Here is a 17,327-nt window from a genome sequence, read left to right on the forward strand (position 1 = left end):
TGCAGGCCACCTATGACATGGAGAAGAACATGGATACATTTGAATGAGAACTTGGCCTGAACTGTCGCTTCACACAAACGGCGGTAACAGAGCACACAGGCATGTGTACACTGAGCAGTGAGGAGATGACACTATTACAGAGGTACACCACGTTCACTCAGCTCACCATGGCTTTGCACCAGAGGCAGCGCCAGTCTTGTAAGCGCAAAACGCTGCCACATGTTTTATCACACACCATGCATTTGGCACTCACGGGGAGGTTTCCTTCCAGCCACTGGTGTGGCATTGAAATCTGCAAACCAAGCACAGAGGGACCACTGTGAGATTCCAGATTACAACTCTAAGAATATAAGACATGGTGTAGCAATGAGACACGCACACATGTGATGCTTGAGGTCAGCAAGGGCACTCTCTAGGAAATACCTATTTATCTATCTTAAGCACTTACATGGGACTGAGGCACAGACAGGCTAAGTGATTTGCCCAAGGTCACAAAGGAAGTCTGTGGTGGAGCAGGAACTTGAATCCAGGTCTTCCAAGTCCTAACCATCCTTCCTTTCCCAAGACTGAGACATAGGGAACCTCACCCTTAACTATTCAACCTCAAAGCACCATGTTCTGATGGTCCATAACTACAGGTCTCTGGCCATCAGGGAATCCTATCAATATAACACATGCGTAATAACGGAAGGCTCTTTCATAAAGAACATCACTTTTTGACACCAAGTGGCTTTACATACCATTTGCATTTAAAGACAAAGTTGGTTGTTTCCACAGGACAGTTAATTGTACAGAGTATTTGCCAGCCCCAGGCAATGCAGTTCCATCTAATTTTTCCACATCAGCACTTGGGGAAAGAAGGCTTCAACTGCTTCCAATAATTTCACCCTGATGTCTCAAAAGCAGCATGTGTGGAGGGACATATGCAAAGTAGACTCTATAGTTCCAGCTATTCCAACCCAGAGTGGACATGGTCTAGGCCAATACATACCCCATCTTCATCTTCAATTATATCCTTCCCAATAGACGCCAGTGTCGTCCATTTGCAGTTGTTGGTTGCCCGGACAGCGCACCGTTTGTGAGCTTTAAACTTGCATACTAAAGAGGAACAAAAAGAAATTAATCCTGCCACTGAACACATGATGTGACAGTATGAGCATAAAGGCTGACTAAGCAGTGAAACACAGAGCTTCAAATGTCTGCTCCAAAAGAGAGCACCCTCTGCCTTGTTAGCAATGGCAAAACTATCAGAGCTTAATGTACTGAGTTCGTTAAAAAACTCTATTTTGCTCTAGCTGCTAACTCCTGCTCCTCATTTTCACCGCTGGATTGTAAATGGGTTAATTTATCCCATTTTGTTAAATCTGACATGATATGTACAGTAAAATATGCTTGCACCCCTTTACACATCACAGGTGTAACCTTCTCCACACTAGAAGTATGAGCCGCAAGAAGCTGTGAATGTCTCCTATACCAAAGCTGAGAAAGATTAACCTCCTGAGATTCAAACACTGACATGCACTTGCTGCTGTGAATAATACAAAATACACTTTCAATCTGATTCTTCAAAAATAGATACTTTCACACTTCAGATTTGAAAAATTCTAATATTCGATAGCAATGATTTTGGCAGATCAAAAATAAGTGTTTCACCACACCACTGCCAGATCCAACAACATAAGAACCAGCATTAAAACTACACACACAGTCATCTTCCTACAACCCTCTCAGGACCAGATCCTGCATTCGTTATGCACCCAGAAAATTCCCCAGGAAGCCAACAGGAATCTGAGAGCAAAAGGAATGCAGGATCAAGACCATAAGAGTTCCATTCTTACATATTCTGTAGCTTTCTGAGTGTTCGGTGTCACTTTTCTTCTAGCCCATTTTGTAGACAGTAAACAACAGTTTCATTGTTTTAAACCATCTCTGGAATACAATAGTGAGTTATCATGGCAATATGCCCTGAGTGAGAGACAATAAAATGCTTTTACCTTCACATGAGAGTCCATGCGACGTGACCCCAGATAATGCCTCACGGCACACGTTGCAATACGTTGGCCGAGCATGTGAGCAGGCGTACCAGTTATGCATCCCTGAGAAATGGTCCATACTGTACTGCGTAGGCTTAAAATAAATACAGTACAGTAAACCCTAAGGTGGAGCTTGAGAGTTTTCCTAAGAGAGAAACTCAAACATAACAGACAGAAAAGGCAAAAATAGCACAATCTTTTCTGGGGGGTAGGGAGAGGGCAGGCTTTGTGCAGTTATCACACTAGGCAGGCTAAGCACACAGAAGGACAAGGAGTTAGGATGCTACAGACCAAGCACCTGGATACACTGCAGTTGCAGTAGGCTGAATCCTGAGCAGGTGTGACGAGTCAGGGCAATGGTAGTAGGCTGACACCAAACAGTTGAAGACCAGGGGTGCGAGGTATGTGTTCTGTACCTACCTATCCTGTGGTAAGTGTTCTAACACTCACCAAGAGGGGAGTGTACAGAGTACAAAAGTCACTGTAAGAGGGAGTTGTAAGCAGGCAGCAGTTTGGAGGTTTTGTATATAAAATCTGATCCAATGCCCACTGAAGTCAATGAAATGACACCCATTAATTGGCACTGGGTCAAGCCCGTAAACAAATGCTATTTGGGAGGAACTGCACAAAACACAGCTGGTAAATAAGAGGATTCTTCCATTACCTCAAAATGCTCACGGTTCTGTATAGTTTTCAGTGCTGCAATCCAATCTTCCATCTCTTTTCTGTTATCCGCACAGAGGATGAGTTTCCGACACGGGGTGATAACCTGACAGGACAGAGAAATCACTACGGTGAGTTCCAGGGCTGTCAGGAAGACAGGAAGAACAGGGAACATGGAATAAGAACAACCTTGAAATATCACTGCTTCTGAGGACAGCCACAGAAAGCAGCTGTGTATCTCTGAGCAAAGATCAATGACACTTTAATGGTATTGCTTGCTCTGAGGCCAACGCTCTCTTTCCGTGGGGTTTACAGAGCTGAAGAGTTTTTTGTTCCTATTTTGACTCCTGAATTCATTAATAACTATAGTTTGAGAATCGCAGTGGAGAGCCATCCAAAGAACAACACAATACAGAAATCAATGATACAGCAGCAATGTCAACATATTAACTGCATGGATATTGCATGAGGTTTTTAAAAAAATTAACATTTGATGGAATTTTTCATATTAATTTGAACAATATTAAACCAATTTCTATTTTATTTTGTTTAGATGGCAACATGACTTCTACCAGTTAACATTCCTATGCAAAATATGTGGTACACTGGAGTTAAGTCTCAATTACTTAAGTGGGGAAAAAACCTCAAAACCAGGATACGATCCTATACTACAACAATGCATACTTTCATCACATCAGTGACTGTGAAAGTTGTAAAGCAACCTAACTGACTGTCTGACTCTTACTGATAAACTGTTCCAGGCCCTCCACTCCATGTGGTTTCTCTCCTGCTGCTTCTTCCATCATGGCCACCTGATTTGCGGCCACATGGAGTTTATAAACTTGTCACGGACTCTGGTGTAGCATGCCTCCTCTCTCTGAGCATACTGTCACCAGGGCAAGAAGCTTACACAGCTTTGACCTTCCTGGATCTGACCTTAGAGCATTCAGCATCCCTTTCCACATTGTGCGCTTCCCAAAGCGAGTCCGCCCGGGTTGGGCTCCTGGGGAAGCCAGAGGGCCCTGCACCTCAACTCCCCAGTCAGCGATGACTCTCAGCCAGCATGTAAACTAAGGACTTATTAGTTGACAGAAACACAGCGTAGAACACAGCTTGCTAGCACAGAAATCAGTGACTTTCAGCCACGTCCATCTTGAGGAATCCCCAGTCAGACGCCCTGGACTTCCCCTCTTTCAGTTCCCCAAACAGATTGCCCAGCTACCAGTGATCTGACCTCCGACACCCCCGTTGCTCCTCCTCCTGGTCTTTGTCTCGCTTCCCTGGGCAAAAGAGTCACCTGGTCGCATCCCCCTCCTGGGTCTCAGGTTACGAAGTGCACCTGGTGCAGACAGCTGGAGCACCCTCATTTGCCCCAGAGGGTCTCAGCCAAAGTCACACACCCTTATTCCCACAACCTAGGCATTGGTATAGCACACAGGGAAACTGAGACGCACACAGTACTCATGCAAAACAGTAAGACTCACATAGCTCACATACTACATAACAAGAGAAAATCCCCACTTCGTCACAAAACTCTGCAATGCTCATAATGTATGCAGAAACTGTTCTTAATAATAATTCTGAGAACAGCACTCCCAAATGTAAATTCTTGCTAAAACCAACAGATTATAGATTAATCAACCCATTTTGGAGTTGGGACAAGTGAAAATAAGTTTAAAAATTAGGAAAATATTCCAAAATTGAGATCATCATATTGTTTAACCCTCTTATCCCCAGAAAGCCTGATTTGATTTACCTCAAACTTTCCATAAAAATTCTAAGATCACACCTGACAGAATGGTTTTGTTTGGGTTAAGATAAGGAATGTGTGCATGTCAAAAACAAGCTGATAATTGTGGGCTACTCTCAACTTTAATGTTACTCCATAACAAACCTAAAAAACTGTAATTCAATATAGCCCTCAAATTTGCCCTAGAGACTTTTCACAATAGCATCTGTGTCTAAAGCAGCATGGGAGAGAAAGAAGATTTAGCTGGAAAAGTTCAGTGAATCTAGCACATTTGCTGCTGCTTTATCCATGTTTAATCATAAAATTTACTAGACAAAGTCACATTCTGAAAAACCTAATACTGTATATCCCTACAAATGGCTAAATCATTACTGGAGGAAGAAATAACAGTCACATTTAAGCATGGACCATCTGTATAGAGAATGTGAAATCTTAGATTTAATTTCTGCAAGAACTCTCTTGTTGAGAGAGTGGAATGGTCAATAACACCTGGTCCAGAAGAAACCCTTAAGGGGGCTCAGGCTAGGGTTAGTGATTTCAGTAAAGACTGACCAAGAGTGGTTCCATTTTTTTCAAACGTGCATATAAAAAGTGTTAATTTTTTTTGGTGCTGTGAAATTAAACAATTAAATAACATGGCACCTGGATAGGAATACAACTAGCTATAATTGAGAACCAGGGTAAATTGACCTGTAAGGAGAACTCCAGCAATGTTTTCAAATGGGGCAAAAGGATTTCCTCCCAGAATTAAGCAGATTAAGAGCTAGAGGAAAAACACATATTTCTCCTCCCATATTAAAGCAATATCCTCTGCCCTTCAGATTTCACTCATTTTTTTCCTCCCACTCACTCTCATTGTAGTTCTTGGCATTTCCCCCCTCTCCACTCTACTTGTTTCACTCTTCTCCCTTTTTCTTTATGGCCCATTTCCTATTTTGGTGGGTGGAAATGGATTCTTTGGGGGCCCCACACCTGCTTCTTCCTCTCACCTTAACACATTGCAGCAGAACCTTCCTTCTGGCCAAAAAAGAGCAAAAGTGGCTCTCTTTCTAACCTGTCAACACTCCTCCTTCAGCCAGCCAGAAGGGGTCACAAGAGAAAAATAACTACTCACGTAAGTTAAAGCAATGCTTAAGTGTTAGTTAGAACAGAGCCCTAGTTTAAAGTGATTCTTCATTTTTAAAGACAAATCCTTCCTTGGCTCCTTGTTTGTTTTTTTAATTACCCCAGTCGTTAAGGATGACTCTAGAATGGAAAGCCAAAGGAGCCTTCCTTCTTGCCCCCAACTGGAGCCTAGGCCACAGTGAACCCTGCCATAGATAGGAAGGTAACTGTCAAGAGAAATTCTTCAAACCTTTTTGAGGGTGTGTCTTCACAGCACTGTTCACTGAACGGCTGCAGTTCAGCTAGCCAAGCCAGACTGAGAGCAACTATGCTTCAAAACAACATTTGTTACATGTTGATTTGACTAGCTTCTGGGGAGTTGTAACTTGAGTTGTTGCATCCTCACTGCGTTACTAGCTGAAGCTAGAGCCCACCTACCCAGTGGCACAATAGCCACTGGGCCGACGGGGCCCATGCCTAAGAGCCCCAGCCAATTGGGGGGCCCACAGAAAAACAGGTTCCCCCATGCCCCAACCCACTTGGTGCTCCTGCCTGGGAGCAGGGTTGGGGCACAGCGTTTTCCCCCACAGGAGCACCAGGCGGGCAGGGCAAGTCCCCATGCTGCGCCCCGACCCTACTCCCCAGCAGGAGTGCAGGTGGGGGTGGCCGCAGGGGGGCTGCAGGCAGAAGGGGTAGGGAGGGCCCCCTACTTGCTCTGGCTCATGGCCCCACAAACCCCATATCTGCTCCTGCACCTACCTCCTGCCCCCTTCCATTCCTTACAGGCCGGTTAGCTTGAGCCTAAAACACCACTTACATCGAGATAGACAGTTTTGGATGTGGATGGTAGTCAAGTTAGAGGTAAAAAATGAGTTGCAACTTGAGCTAACTGTGCTGTGAAGACACACCCTAAGACTACAGAAATACTGGCCACCATTTCCAGACTGCTGTTAGAAGCAGTGTGGAGTTTATAAAAGACCACACATATAAAATATGCAAGGATGAGCATGGACACAAGAGTAGCTGAACGGGTAATCTCCACCACAGCTGCAGAAGATACAGACATCTTAAAATATCCCTCTGTCACTTTGCAACTGCCAGATTTCAGGGCAGGGACCTTATTTCCTGTTTATTCTGTAAAGCACCCTGTACACTTCTGGGGCCACTGTAAAAATAATAAAATATTGACTCTACATACATTAAACTTGCAGCCTTACTGCCATGAACATCCTTTCAAACGAGTGGAAAGTAAAGACATGACTGGTACAGTCACCCATGCTGGAGAAGTGCAATACTTGGACGTTTCTTTCCTTTTTTAAATTAAAAAAAAAAAGTAAAATCACAGAAATGTCAGGCTGGAAGGGACCTTGAGAGGTCATCAAGTCCAGTCCCCTGCTCTAAGACCAAGTAAATTTAAACCATCCCTGACAGGTGTTTATCCAACTTGTTCTTAAAAACCTCCACTGATAGGAGTTTCACAACCTCCCTTGGAAGCCTATTCCAAAGCTTAAGTACCCTTACAGTTAGATAGTTTTCCCAATATCTATCTCTCTTGCTACAGATTACTTCTTGTCCTACCTTCCAAGGTGGACGTGGAAAACAACTGATCACCATCCTCTTTATAACAGCCCTTAACGTATTTGAAGATTTATCAGGTCCACCTCAGTCTTCTTTTCTCAAGACTACACATGCCCAGTATATTCCTCTAGGACTTCACCTTCCTCTATAAGTTCTCAAAGATAATTGCTAAAAGTTCCATGAGTGATTCAGCTGGTTCTTTATGTAACCTAGGATGAACTTTATCAGGCCCTGCTGATTTGAATACATATAGCTTACCTAAATATTCTTTAACCTGTTCCTTCCCCCTTGTTGTTAATATTAATTGTGTTAAGTATCTGATCACAGTTAACCTTCTTAGTGAAGATTGAAGCAAAACAGGCATTAAACACCTCAGCCTTCTTGATGTCATCCATTATTAGCTGTCCTTTCCTGCTAAGAAGGAGACCTACACTTTCCTTCATCTTTCTCTTGCTCCTAATGTACTTGAAGAACCTCTTCTTATTGCCTTTTATGTCCCATATTGGCTTCTCACTATTCTGTCTACCTTTCGTTTGCACTGGGATAGTTTACAGTTTTGCCTTTAATATTGTCTCCTTGAAAAACTGCAAGCTCTCCTGAACTCCTTTTTCCCTTAGATTTTCTTCCCCTGGAATCCTACCTTTTTTGAAATCCATTGTCCTTATTCTGCTGCTTTTATTCCTTCCTTTCCTTAGAATCATGAAATCTATCCAGTATCATCAAAATATCTAGTATCAATTTTTTTGTATCCTCTTAAAAGAACAAGAATCTGAAATATTGGCCCAGTAGACAGAAACTTTGAAGCTGCTGGTAACAGACAGCCCCCCAACCGGAAGCAAATACTCACCAGCAACTACACACCACACCACAGAAACACTAACCCAGGAACTAATCCCTGTAACAAACCCCGTTGCCTTCTCTGTCCCCATATCTACTCTAGCGACACCATCATAGGACCCAGCCACACCATCAGAGGCTCATTCACTTGCAGATCTACTAATGTGATATATACCATCATGTGCCAGCAATGCCTCTCTGCCATGTACATTGGCCAAACCAGACAGTCTCTACGTAAAAGGATAAATGGACACAAATCAGACATCAGGTATGGTAACATACAAAAGCCAATAAGAGAACACTTCAATCTCCCTGGACACTCAATAACAGATTTAAATGTAGCCATACTTCAACAAAAATACTTCAAAAACAGACTTCAAAGAGAAACTGCTGAACTACAATTCATTTGCATACTTAACACCATCAATTTGGGCTTGAATAGGGACTGAGAGTGGCTGGCTCACTACAAAAGCAATTTTCCCTCTCTTGGTATTGACACCTCCTCATCAATTATTGGGAGTGGACTACATGAGTAAATTGGCCTTCAATTGGCCTCTCCACTTGTAAGGTAACTCCCTTGTCGTCATGTGCCAATATATATTTATGCCTGTATCTGTAATTTTCACTCCATGCATCTGAAGAAGTGGGTTTTTTACCCACGAAAGCTTATGCCCAAATAAATCTGTTAGTCTTTAAGGTGTCACCGGGCTCCTCGTTGTTTTTGCTTTTGGTAAAGGTTCAATTCTGGGGTCTCAAACTTCCTGTATCTCCACAGAGAACTGGTCCAATGAAGAGTGTGTGTGTGTGTGAGCGTGAGTGTGAGGCAGGGGCTGATGTCGGGGTTTCCTCCTCCCCCATCTCAGGACAGGTTGCTTCCGGCGGCTGTCTGAATTTATGAGACAGCATGCCAACACACTCACTCTCCCGCAACACACACAGTCTGTCCCCCTGCCATACACACATGCTCCCTGTCACACACTCTCCCTCCCTCCGACTTCAGTTGAAAAGCAGCTGGCAATTTAGTAGGATGCCCATGGAACAATGGGATTGAGAAACCTGCATCATGTGATGCTGTACATGCCCCATGAGGCATTGCAAAAAAAACCCAACGTTTTGGGGGGAGGGATAGCTCAGTGGTTTGAGCAGTGGCCTGCTAAAGCCAGGTTGTGAGTTCAATCCTTGAGGGGGCCATTTAGGGATCTGGGGCAAAAATTGGGGATTGGTCCTGCTTTGAGCAGGGGGTTGGACTAGAGGACCTCCTGAGGTCCCTTCCAACCCTGATATTTTATGATTCTGTGATATAATGCAGCCATGATAAAATGCCAAAAGCCAGCATTGGGACAGAGAAATTTACATCTTAGGAGACAAAAAATTGGGTTCTGTGTTTATATAGCACCCAGCAATATGGGGTCCTGATCCATGACAGGGATTTCTAGATGCTACAATAATTAATTAATTAAAGGTATTTTCATATCTTATTCTGCTAGCCAAGAAATCACAGACCTGAAACTAGAAGTCTGGCACACAACTACAAGCCAAGAAGTGAGGACAAAGTTGTAAATAGATTTCAGACAGCAAAATTCCCAACTTAATAACAGCTCCAGAGACACATTTATCTTGAGATTCTTGATGTCCTCAGCAATGTGAACTGACTGAATGAGTCTAAAATGCTTGCTTCCAAACCAAGAATCTCAAAGACAACTTCCAGTTTAAGTAGAAATCGGGTGATATTCAAGATTTTTGTAAAACTTCGTTACAGATTTTAACTGTAGCAGCTTTGTCTAATAATTCCTGTAAAAGGAGTATGAAGACCTAGTTTTGATATAACTATCAGCTGTGAAACAGTGAACAAGATTATATTTAAACAATATTGGTGACAAATAGGAACCCAGAAAACACAACAGAGGTATTTCCCTATCAGAATAGGCCAACAGTTCATCTAGTCCTATATGTAACCTGTCTCTCCTAGTGGCTAATGCCAGATACCTTACAGGAAGGCGTATACCACTCATTCGGCACCTAATTGCTCTTACATTGCCTAGTACACCAGAATCCTGAATGATCATCTACTAACATGATGATCATCTACTAACATCCACCTGGTCTACACCTAAAACTTAGGTCAACCTAGCTATGTCACTTGGGGTGTGAAAAATTCACATGCATAAGATACGTAGTTCAGCTGTAGACACTGTTAGGTTGGTGGAAGAATTCTTCCCTTGACCTAGCCTCCTCTTCTCAAGGGGTGCATTTACTACAGTGATGAAAAACCTCCTTCCATCGCAACAGTGCCATTGCAGCACTTATAGTGTTATAGTGTTAACACGCAGGCAGGGGGAGTAGGCAAATCACAGGACTGCTCTTGGTGGAACAGGGAGCACTGAACTTGATGGAAAAACTGTCCCCACTGAGGAAAGTGTGAAGAGGAGAGTGGTGTGGGGGGAAAAAAGGGTCCAAGAAGGCAAGTGGGAGGAAGGCCCCATCCTCAAACATTTGTATGTGCACATTTAAGCTTGAAATTTCAACCTGAAACTCACTAACTCACTCTCTCCTCCTCTTTGCCACATACACACATGGCTTGTCTATACTACTGGGATTACAGTGACATAGCTACGGCACCACAGCTATGACACTGTAACCGCCGTAGTGCAGACACACAATGGCAATGGCAGGGGTTCTTCTGTCATTGTAGGAACTCCACCCCGTCAAGCAATGATAACTGGGTTGACAAAATACTTCCGTTGACCTAACTGCATCTACACTGGGGAGATAGGACTGCAGAGCTGTGGTGCTCAGGGCTGTGGATTTTTCATACCCCTGAATGCCATAGCTATGCCCTAAGTTTTAAGTGTAGAGCAGCCCCCACTGCCCCCCACAACACACTGAAGGGAGGGTAAAGGCCTCTCCCTTCCTTGTTAATGGGGGGGAGGGAGGGAGAGAAGACATACAGTGTGCCAATCTGCATCAGACTGCTGATTATCCACCCTGATATCCTGCTGCCAGAAGTGGCTAATTTCTGATTCTTCAAAAGGCGGCAGTGGCCATCCACCCCCAAAAAATGCACCTTTCTAATCAGGGAATCACATACATCCATTTCTCACCATGGCAGTGATCAGCTGACACACTGATGTATGAGATTTGGTTACCCCTCTCTTGGCAGACATTGCTACAAATGTTAATGGTCCGACTATTTTTTTAAGTTCCAGTTCCAGTTTTTGACTAACACCCTGGAACGCAAATTCCACAGGATGATGCCACACTATGTGAATAGCATTTCCTTTTATTTGTTCTAAATTTACCATGCAGTAATGTCATCCAGTGACCTCTTGTTCTCATATAATGGGATAGCACAAAAACAAGGGACTGATTCACTTTGAATGAGGGAGGGGATTGCTTCCCCTCACAGTTTAAAAAAATAAAAAATCAGAAGACAGAACAAACAGAATCCTGAGATTATTAATAACCCTTGTGTTTTTTGGCCTATTTTGAGGTTGGCAGAACTCTGAGTAGTCAGACCCTGAAGTGGCTCAAAGGTTTATCATGATGTGAACTATTATGTAAATTAAACCAGCTTGCTCTTCCTAAAAAGGGAATGCCAAATACTGATGCGGTTGCTTTTTAGCCCGAGTGCTGTGGAGCTTTCTGGCATATGAATCTCAGGTTTGGTCCCTAAAATGGGAACTGTATGCCTAGATTCATCTCCCTTAGCTAGCATTAAAAGACAGTCTATAACAACACTGCTGGTACATAAAGCAATTGCCTATTAAGGCCCAAGGTACCATGGCATCAGAGTTAATCAGTAGTGGCAAGGAATGTGCCATTCATTCTCGAGTCATCAGAATGAATGGGAATGACAGAAAAGGCTTAAGGATGTTGGAGGGAGAGAAACTCTTATTCACTTCAGGCAGGACTCAATTTAGTTTACCAATACCACAAAGAATGTCATCACACTGTCTACAGAAACCCCGATAAGTGTGTCACTTGATAGAATCATAGCAGTTCGGTCAACTACTCCTGTGCAATCAAGAAGATTCACAGATTCTCCAGTGAGTCTTTGCAGACACTTCCAGCTGAGGCATCTCAATCCCATCACAGAAAACCTGTTCTTCAAGCCATCCTATTCAAAATCATTGACTGAAGCCAGTGCCAAATGGTACGTCTACACTGGGTTTTAAAATCATCAGCAGCAAATCTCAGAACCTGGGTACAGACTTGGGCTCATGCTATGCCACTAAAACAGCAGTGTAGGGGCTCTAGCTTGAGCTCTGAGCCCACACCCATAGCGTCCCTGAGGCTAGATGCTGACACTACCCTAACACTTCTCAAGGACTCAGCATCATCTCCTGTACCTTTTCACCAAGAAGTCCATCCTCCAACCAGGTTTGCCATCTCCCTTCTGGCTGATGATACCAGTTAGGTCACCATGATACTGCTCTGTCCAAAGTTATCACCAGTTTAACTCAACTGACTTTTCGAGTGAGGCCAGCTGGCAAATGATGGAGCCAAGTGAGGAAAATCTCTAATTTCACATTAAAAAACAGACTGGACTCCCCTGGATGTCAGTCCCCAGTGAACAACTGTGAACCTCCAGATTAGAAAGCTAACCCAATACGGATTCCCTGCCTTAGACCAAAATGTAAAAAGAAATCCTGCTACATTTCAATTTTTTTGTGTTTTCTTATTCTGAGCCACTTCAATATTTCCTCCCAGCAGTGAGAGTGAAGCCTAATCGTCATTCTCTGACCTTGCTTCCCTCAAAGGAGTCCTTACCCATTGACTTCTTCATTAGAGTCCTTTCCCAGTATTTCCTGGCTGCCCAGAAACTTCTCAGAGCTGAAGTGGCAACTTTGGCCAAACACAGTATGATTCTGCTCTATCAGAGTGGATCTGGTGAGCTCAGTGACCACATGAGACAGAAAAACAAGTTAACACTCTGGCCCAATCACAGAGCTGGTTGTGAAAGACACAAAAGGAGTGATAGAGGAACATGAAATGATTCTGCTAAATATAGCTGTCCTGGTGCGATATACCGTTGAAGGTAGCCAAGAGTGGGCGTATGACAGGACCTGATAATTTTGGCTGCTTCCTTTTGCTACATCCTGTTCAAACATGCAGCCCTGCACACAATTTTATGAGCCCCAAGAGCTCCTAGCATATTCAAAATAGCTAGCGGTTTAATGTGCAAAGGGAGAGCAGAATTCCTTATTGCTTGGAGGATCGAGAACCAGCAGCCAGAAAAAATATAAACGGTGGAGGCGGCGAGCAAGGAAGTTATGCTGATGCAAGTAAAGATCTTCACTTGATCGGCAATAGCACAGCTCAGGTGAATGTCCATGCACAGGAGGCAGCTAGTGTCTTTGCTTTGTATAGTAGGCCAGGCTGTCCTCCTCACATACCCCTGACATTCAATGAAGGATAGGATAGGTCCCAGACGACTGGAAAAAGGCAAATATAGTGCCCATATTTAAAAAAGGGAAGAAAGAGAACCCAGGGAACTACAGACCAGTCAGCCTCACTTCAGTCCCTGGCAAAATCATGGAGTAGATCATCATGGAATCCCATTTTGAAGCACTTGGAGGAGAGGAAGGTGATCAGAAACAGTCAACATGGATTCACCAAGGGCAAGTCATGCCTGACCAACCTGATTGCCTTCTATGATGAGATAACTGGCTCTGTGGATATGGAGAAAGAGGTGGACGTGATATATCTTGACCTTAGCAAAGCTTTTGACACGGTCTCCCACAATATTCTTGCTAGCAAGTTAAAGAAGTATGGATTGGATGAATGGACTATAAGGTGGATAGAAAGCTGGCTAGATTGTCGGGCTTAATGGGTAGTGATCAACAGCTCAATGTCTAGTTGGCAGCCAGTATCAAGTGGAGTGTCCCAGGGGTCTGTCCTGGGGCCGGTTTTGTTCGACATCTTTATTAATGATCTGGATGATGGGATGAATTGCACCCTCAGTAAGTTTACAGATGACACTAAACTGGGGGGAGAGGTAGATATGCTGGAGGTTAGGGATAGGGTCCACAGTGACCTAGACAAATTGGAGGATTGGGCCAAAAAAAATCTGATGAGATTGAACAAGGACAAGTGCAGAGTCCTGCACTTAGGAAGGAAGAATCCCATGCACCGCTACAGGCTGGAGACCGACTGGCAAAGCAGCAGTTCTGCAGAAAAGGATCTGGGGATTATAGTAGATGAGAAGCTGGATATGAGTCAACAGTGCGCCCTTGTTGCCAAGAAGGCCAACGGCATATTGGACTGTATTAGTAGGAGCATTGCCAGCAGATTGAGGGAAGTGATTATTCCTCTCTATTTGCACTGGTGAGGCCACACCTGGAGTATTGTGTCCAGTTTTGGTCCCCCCACTACAGAAGGGATGTGGACAAATTGGAGAGAATCCAAAAGAGGGCAATGAAAATGATTAGGGGGTTGGGGCACATGACTTACGAGGAGAGGCTGAGGGAACTGGGGCTATTTAGTCTGCAGAGAGGGGGGATTTGATAGCAGCCTTTACTACCTTAAGGGGTTCCAAAGAGGATGGAGCTCGGCTGTTCTCAGCAGTGGCAGATGACAGAACAAGAAGCAGTGGTATCCAGTTGCAGTGCAGGAGGTCTAGGTTGGATATTAGGAAACACTATTTCACTATGAGGGTGGTGAAGCACTGGAATGGGTTACCTAGGGAGGTGGTGGAATCGCCATCCTTAGAGGTTTTTAAGGTCTGGCTTGTCAAAGCCCTGGCTGGGATGATTTAGTTGAGGTTGGTTCTGCTTTGAGCAAGGGGATTGGACTAGTGACCTCCTGAGGTCTCTTCCAACCCATATATTCTATGATTCTAATATTACAGTGGTCCAGCCACTTATCAGCTACAGCTCCTGGAGCAGCTACAGTTGTAAAGTGAATAATGACAAACCTAAAAGCAGCTAGTTATGTTTACCAGCAAGACCAGTAACTCATCAGGACTAAAATATTTCAAGCATGCTGCTGCTAAAGCTCATAATGCACTTTGATGGGATTGATGGGACTGACTATAAGGAGTTCCCTGGTGTATGGCAGATTCTCTGCTTGACATGCTGCTAAACCAAGGTATAAAGTGGATTAAGCATGGCTAAAGGAACTCCTGTTCCTTCAATGAATACGTTAATTCATAGAGCAGGCAATGAAAAAGGAAGCAGAAGCATAAACTTCAGCCTTGGATTAGCAATTTACACTTCAGATTAGGAGCATGTGTCACAGCCCTGGTAACTCAGTAGGCTGCTGTGTTTGGGTACTGCAGAACTGGACCTGTGCGCTCCTAAGCTTCCTTTGTTCTGAGTAGGTGCCCTGCACTGTCTCTTTCTTTGACCTCGCTGGCACACTCCCCGGGCATAGACTACATCATTCCTTCACAGAAACGGGACCTCAAGGTCCAGCTGATCTATACTCCCCAGAGTACCCCAATAGCGACAAGACAGCACAAGAAATCTACAGAGCCAAATAAAACAACATAACATCTATACTACCTTCCCTGCCTCAGTCTTCTCATCCCTCGAGCACTCTTTGGGATTCGGTCACCATTACCTAGGGTGTCCAGGATCCTCACTCCTGCCCACGGCTTTTCCTTTGAATCATGCAGTGTGTGCATCTCGCTCTCCTCCCCTATCCCACAGCAACCAGCTTCCTTCTTCCTTGGCTGGTCCTGCAGTCCTAAAAGGATCTTTGTGCTACACAAGCACACTCCTTTTGTTCCTCTTTCTCAGCCTCTGTGGTTTTTAAAGACTAGCACTAATGCCAAGTTTCATTGTTTCCCTTTTCTTGTGAAAATCCTCTGCTTCAAACCCCAGCCCACTGCAAAGAAGCTGGAAACAACTGTTTTCACATCCAGTGTGGCCATCCTAATGTCCTAATGTGCTCCCATCTGAATGGGAGCTATTCTTGTCCCTGGTCTGGAACATGCCACCATTCCTGATGGCACAGGGCTGACACCACATCCACTGAGCTATTCAATGATACAGCAATTTCATGAATCAGCCAGAATTCATAAGCTGTAAATAAACGGCTTCCCCAAACTGTCACAGTGTATCTCATTAATGTCAATTAGACAACTAAATTGGAGGCCGAGATCACAATTCTACAGGCTGGGATAACATGGCACAATTTAGGCAAGACTCTCTCTTTTGGGAAGCAAGAGGTGAATTCTGTTAAATATTCATGCTTCAGAAGATGAGGGATTGAAGCATGGCTTCCTCCACACATCTCTGTCAATGCGCCTCTGTCCTGCTTTACAGTGCACCCTTCACACAGCTCTGCCAATGCACCCAAACCCTGATGATCCAGTGCTGTGCTCCAAGAGAGTTCCGTGAATTAGAGCTTTATGAAACTACCTATGTTTAGGAATGTTCCCAAATAGCATTCACAGCCTAATTCTGCCATACCTCTCCCCTCAACTCCAGATGCCACACTGAACATTCTTCATCCCAGACAGAACTCACCACTTTCACAGAGAAATGTAGTTATTTTTATAGTGAAAACAGCTTTTCCTGACAATTGGATAGTTTCCACTTATGGAAACTACCTTTCATTTCCATCTGATAAAAGATGAGTTAATATTTTAAAGACCCTGCTAAAGTCTGAGCAATAAGATTTTTTTGTGGAGCTGCTCTCCCTAGGTACCTGAATCCTAACCTGCAGCACCCTTGGTATTATGACCCTGGACTTAGAGGTTTTTAAGGCCTGGCTTGACAAAGCCCTGGCTGGGATGATTTAGTTGATGTTGGTCCTGCTTCGAGAAGGGAGTTGGACTAGATGACCTCCTGAGGTCTCTTCCAACCCTAATCCTCTATGATTCTACACAGCTCTTAGACTTAACTCTGAACGGGCAGATTTCAGGCTAGACTAGCGCACAGAGGGATAAATACAATACACTGTGTTGCACTTTCTGGGACTAGATTCAATTAAACTAGATGTGTTTCTCTTATGATATATACCAGAACTGTTAGGCCTACATGCAATAAATGCACCAGCTCCCTGCCTTTGATAGTATTTGTTGGCACAACATGTCTCCAGATAAAGTTTAATTTTTGTTTATTCTACATCATGATGTCTCATCTTCTTCCCTGATGCCGGAGTGGGAAAGCTGACAAGACAGAGCATTCTCTGGGAAAATGACCATCTTTCATCCCAGGGTCACATTCCTAAATGCCTCTAGAAGCTCTGTTCCTAAACAAGAGGCATTCCTGTTCCTGGCAGTCAGCGGAATGAGCACAGACAAGGGTAGATTCCAGGACTCCTATAATCAGAAAGGAAGTGTGTCGAAAGGTCCTCATCACTGGTCAGCGGGTAAAAAGTTCATATGGTGAAAATCTCTGCCTATACACTTA

At 43.9% G+C, this 17,327-nt stretch overlaps 1 protein-coding gene across 6 annotated transcripts in view; it reads right to left on the reverse strand.

The window, feature by feature from the left end:
- DGKD (diacylglycerol kinase delta) overlaps window positions 1-17,327 on the reverse strand; it is an 80,104-nt gene that overhangs the window by 32,515 nt on the left and 30,262 nt on the right. For all 6 annotated transcript variants that reach the window (XR_012160825.1, XM_073360184.1, XM_073360183.1 and 3 more), the window contains 4 exons: window positions 2,698-2,802; window positions 1,995-2,127; window positions 992-1,098; window positions 167-292 (listed from right to left, as the gene is read on the reverse strand). Coding sequence is in view for 5 of the 6 variants with exons in the window: in XM_073360184.1 (XP_073216285.1) it covers window positions 167-292; window positions 992-1,098; window positions 1,995-2,127; window positions 2,698-2,802 (471 nt within the window). In the remaining variant the exon portion in view is untranslated. The remainder of the gene's footprint in view (window positions 1-166; window positions 293-991; window positions 1,099-1,994; window positions 2,128-2,697; window positions 2,803-17,327) is intronic.

The sequence above is a fragment of the Lepidochelys kempii genome, chromosome 9, assembly GCF_965140265.1.
Source record: "Lepidochelys kempii isolate rLepKem1 chromosome 9, rLepKem1.hap2, whole genome shotgun sequence".
In the NCBI taxonomy this organism is placed as follows: domain Eukaryota; kingdom Metazoa; phylum Chordata; order Testudines; family Cheloniidae; genus Lepidochelys; species Lepidochelys kempii.